The sequence below is a fragment of the Pyrus communis genome, chromosome 10 (assembly GCF_963583255.1).
Source record: "Pyrus communis chromosome 10, drPyrComm1.1, whole genome shotgun sequence".
Lineage (NCBI taxonomy): Eukaryota > Viridiplantae > Streptophyta > Magnoliopsida > Rosales > Rosaceae > Pyrus > Pyrus communis.
Genome location: NC_084812.1, coordinates 23,767,818 through 23,771,971, shown reverse-complemented (window position 1 = coordinate 23,771,971; position 4,154 = coordinate 23,767,818). Strand labels below are relative to the sequence as shown.

Genomic DNA, 4,154 nt, shown 5'->3' with positions numbered 1-4,154 from the left:
TTTTATATTTTATGGTTGACAATCAATCAACTAAGTTGACAGTGATTGGGTATGACCTGTTTGTGTTGTGTGAGGAAGACAACAGATTTAATGACTTGTTTATTAATTCATAATCAAATTAAGAATTGAATTAATAAAGGATTATATTGTGGAGAAAACAGAATTAAATTCTTGTTAAAATGTTTACTAAACTAACGGGAATTGGAATGGTAATGTTTACTAAATTCTTCCCGATCTCCCTCGTAGGCTCTCATCCTGTCCAATCATTTTCCTTCCCCAACCTTCACAGTCCTCGACGCCTCCCCCTTTCACAGCCCTCTCACGCCTCCCTCTTTTCTATCCCAGCCCTTCCCACCGCCTCTCATATTCACAGGTCGTCCAAGAGCCCCCTTTCCCTTCATATCCTCTTCTTCCGCCAACCCCCACAATCTCCCATATTCAATCCTCCCACCGCCTCCCGTATTCACAGGTCCTCCTACCATCTCTGACGACCTCCCAACTGGTGGATTTGGAGAACACGAGAGGGCAATTTTGGAAGAAAAGTCTGATTCCTGGAGGACACCAGTTCAAGGAATCCAAATACCACCAATTGTTAGAGAATCTGATTCCGGGAAATTCCCCAGTGTGATTCCCGAATTCCGTTTCCGTTCATCCCATTCTCCTTTCGTAAAGAAAGGGTGACTGTTATCAAGGAGAAAAACAGAAAAAGATGGCTACAGAGATGAAGGTTGAAGTCATTTACAAGGAAACAATTAAACCATCCTCTCCAACTCCTCCACACCTCAAAACCACCCAGCTTTCTGTTTTCGATCAACTTGCTCCAGATGTTTTTGTCCCACTACTTCTCTTCTATCCCAGCAACATTAACAGTGATGCCGTTGATAGTATTGATCACCATTCTTCGGTTGCTGAAAGATCGAACATTCTGAAAGCATCCTTATCCGAAGCTCTTACTCATTTCTACCCCTTTGCAGGGACATTCCAATATAATGTTTCCATTTCTTGCGATGACCATGGGGTTGCATTTCTTCAGGCTCAAGTTAACTGTCCCATGTCGAAGATTTTGGTAAAACCAGATTTTGAGATCCTAAGACAACTGCTACCAGCCAGTCAAGGATCCTCACAAGCAGATACAGGCCATCTTCTGCTAATCCAGGCCAATTTCTTTGAATGTGGCGGGTTGGCGATTGCAGTCAGCAGTTCACATATCATCATTGATGGCTATACGCTCAGCACATTCATTCGAAGCTGGGCTGCAGTTGCCCTTGCCTCCAGTACTGTTAGTAGTGATCATGTTTTACTTACTCCTAAATTTGATGCTGCAGTTTCCCTTTTCCCACAACTAGATTTCTTGAACTCACCTCCTCCTGCCATGGAGCTCGTTGAAGAAAAGTGCATAAGCAAAAGATTTGTGTTTGAGGCCTCAAAGTTTGCTGCTCTTAAGTCCAAGGCTGTAAGTGCCTCCGTACCAAACCCAACGCGCCTTGAATCAGTGTCAGCCCTGATTTGGAAGTGTGCCACTGCAGCGTCGAGATCAAACTCAGGTGTTGTAAGGCAATCTGTGTGGTCTACCAATGCCAGCTTACGGAAAATAGTGCAGCGGCCCTTGGCAGAAAACTTAATGGGAAATCTTGTGGGGATGTTTGTAGTAAAAATTGAAGCAAGTGAAGTTGTCGATATTGATTATCCAAGCGTGGTTGCTAAACTGAGGAAAGGGATTGAGGAATTTAAAGAAAAATATGCGAATGGAGTAAGTGGGGAGGAAGCATGTGGATTCATGAAAGACTTTGGGGATCGCATTAAGAGGGTAGACAACTACCACTGCAGCAGTTGGTGCAGATTTCCGTTCTACGAAGCCAATTTCGGATGGGGAAAGCCGTTGTGGGTTTGTCAGACTATAACAATGAAGAATGTAGCTATGTTTACGGATACAAGAGATGGGGAAGGCATAGAAGCATTGGTGACTTTGACTGATGAAGACATGGCCAAATTTGATTGCGATAAGGAGCTGCTTGCATATGCTTCTGTGAATCCGACTGTCATGTAATATGTACCAAAACAAAAAGTGGGTGGTTTCCTTACAATTATTTGGTGTCTAACCACTTAACGCTTTTAGTTATTGACTTTTATCAACAGGACTGAGATGTTTTTCGAATAAAATATGTGTAGTTTGAACTACGGATGATAACAATGAAAATAAGTTGAAAAATATTGCCTTAACTAAGCATTAAAAGGCCCTAAGCTTTAAATCTTATATGAATCCATGTTTTCAAAACCATTCATACTCAAAGCAATCAAATCAATCATGCTTAAATCAATTCGGTTTAATATGTATGAAAGTCGTAATTCAATCATGAAGCAGTGATCGAAGGCTCCGTGTACTGTCATTATTTGTCTAAACTATGTGAATTAATCTGAAAACGAAACAAAATTAAGAACTTGATTGATTGAGTGATTAAGAAAAGATGGACTTGATTAACTTGATATATGAAAGCTGAATTCATTGACAGATGCTTCAAGTGCATCAAGAATTTAAATATTAGGAAAAAAGATATTCTCTAAGCCATAACATCCAGTCTAAAACATAAGCACTTAAAAGCAACTTCAATTTTATTAAATTTTGTCAAATGCAAGAAAAATTTAATCACCTATTATTTGCACCTAAAATATGCACAATTTTACTTATTTGTATTTAAAGCTAAATATGACATTTTGGAAGATTAGTGTGAAAATATACTAAAAACTGCACGGGGAATGTTTGTCCACAAAGTTTGAAACGGTGCCTTTATTGCAAGTAGGGATGATGGCAAACATGGGAGATAGAAAGAAGAAGGAAGGAAGCCAACTTGCTTCTTAAATATTAATTCATTGCAAGTGGGATTAACGGATGGGTGGTGGGATTCACTTTCTTTGATTTCCTCTGTCATCTACACTTCCAACAAACTGGCAATTTACGTGTTGTTATATTTCTCCACATGAATAAAGTCCTTATTAGGGATGGGTTCAAAAAACAAAAAACTGAACCGAAACCGAAAAAAAATCGAAACTGAACCGAATCAAAATCTTTTGGTTTAGTTTCGGTTTTGGTGGTTTGAAAAATCGAACGAAACTGATTTAAATATATGTTAATTTTATTTGCTTATTTAAGTTAGGTATTTATTTTCTCTACCCAATTCAAGTCAATCATCAGCTTAATTTTAGACCAAAATATGTTCTGTCTCAGGCCATCTCCAATTGAACGAGGGCCAGAGGGCTTAGCCCTCTGGCCCTCCAAGATGTTAATATTTTAATGAACAGTACAAGGCCACATTTGCCTCCATCTCCAACTAAGGATCAAATGGCCATACGGCTCGTTTTAACCCTGTCACAAAAAAGGGTCTCTAACCAAGGGCCAAACATAATTTATTATTTAAATTTAATGTTATTTAAGGGAACTTTAACGAAAAGCTCTCGGTACTGTTTACTTTAACGAAAAACCATATTTTTTCACTAAAAAATCAATCCTAGTACTATTCACTTTACCCTTTATTTTATCATTATCGTTAAAACTCAAAATTTTCAAGCTCTTTTCATTAGTTTTCGTATTATTTAATTTTGTTTCATGTTACTTAATTTAATTTGATGTTGTATAATGGCTTAGGAAGTTATAGAAAAAAATAGAATTTAAAAAAAAAAATTTAACTTTCGTTATATATATATATATATATAAAGGCCTACCATTCCTATCGGCTATAACCAACAGGAATAAGTACAATGTTATCGGATATAATCGACAGGAATAAGACCATCTCCAATCGAACAAGGGCTAGAGGGCTTGTTTTAGCCCTCTCGCCCTCCAAGATAGTAATATTTTAATGAACAGTACATGACCATATTTACCTCCATCTCCAACCAAAGGCCATAGGGCTCGTTTTAGCCCTACCATAAAAAACCGTCTCCAACCAAGAACTAAAGGGCCATAGGGCCAAACATAATTTATTATTTAAATTTAAAAACTACAACAACTTAAATTTGTAGAAAAGAAATGAGAATTTTTAAACATTTTTTTTTACAAATTTTGGCCCAAAAAAATTCAAATTCAAATCCAACGGCTAGTTGACGTCAGCTAGCCGTTGGATTTGAATTTTTTTTTGCTATAAATAGGTTGGATATTA

The 4,154-nt window shown here is 37.7% G+C and overlaps 1 protein-coding gene across 1 annotated transcript; it reads left to right on the top strand.

Annotated features, from left to right (window-relative positions):
- Positions 1-249: 249 nt before the first annotated feature.
- LOC137748757 (BAHD acyltransferase At5g47980-like) lies at positions 250-2,232 on the top strand. The gene has a single exon (XM_068488937.1). The coding sequence runs from the start codon at positions 710-712 to the stop codon at positions 2,045-2,047; it is 1,338 nt and encodes a 445-aa protein (XP_068345038.1). The 5' UTR covers positions 250-709; the 3' UTR covers positions 2,048-2,232.
- Positions 2,233-4,154: the final 1,922 nt, after the last annotated feature.

Coding starts and splice junctions, on each gene's coding strand:
- LOC137748757 (XM_068488937.1), top strand. CDS start 710: ATGGCTACAGAGATGAAGGTTGAAGTCATTTACAAGGAAACAATTAAA.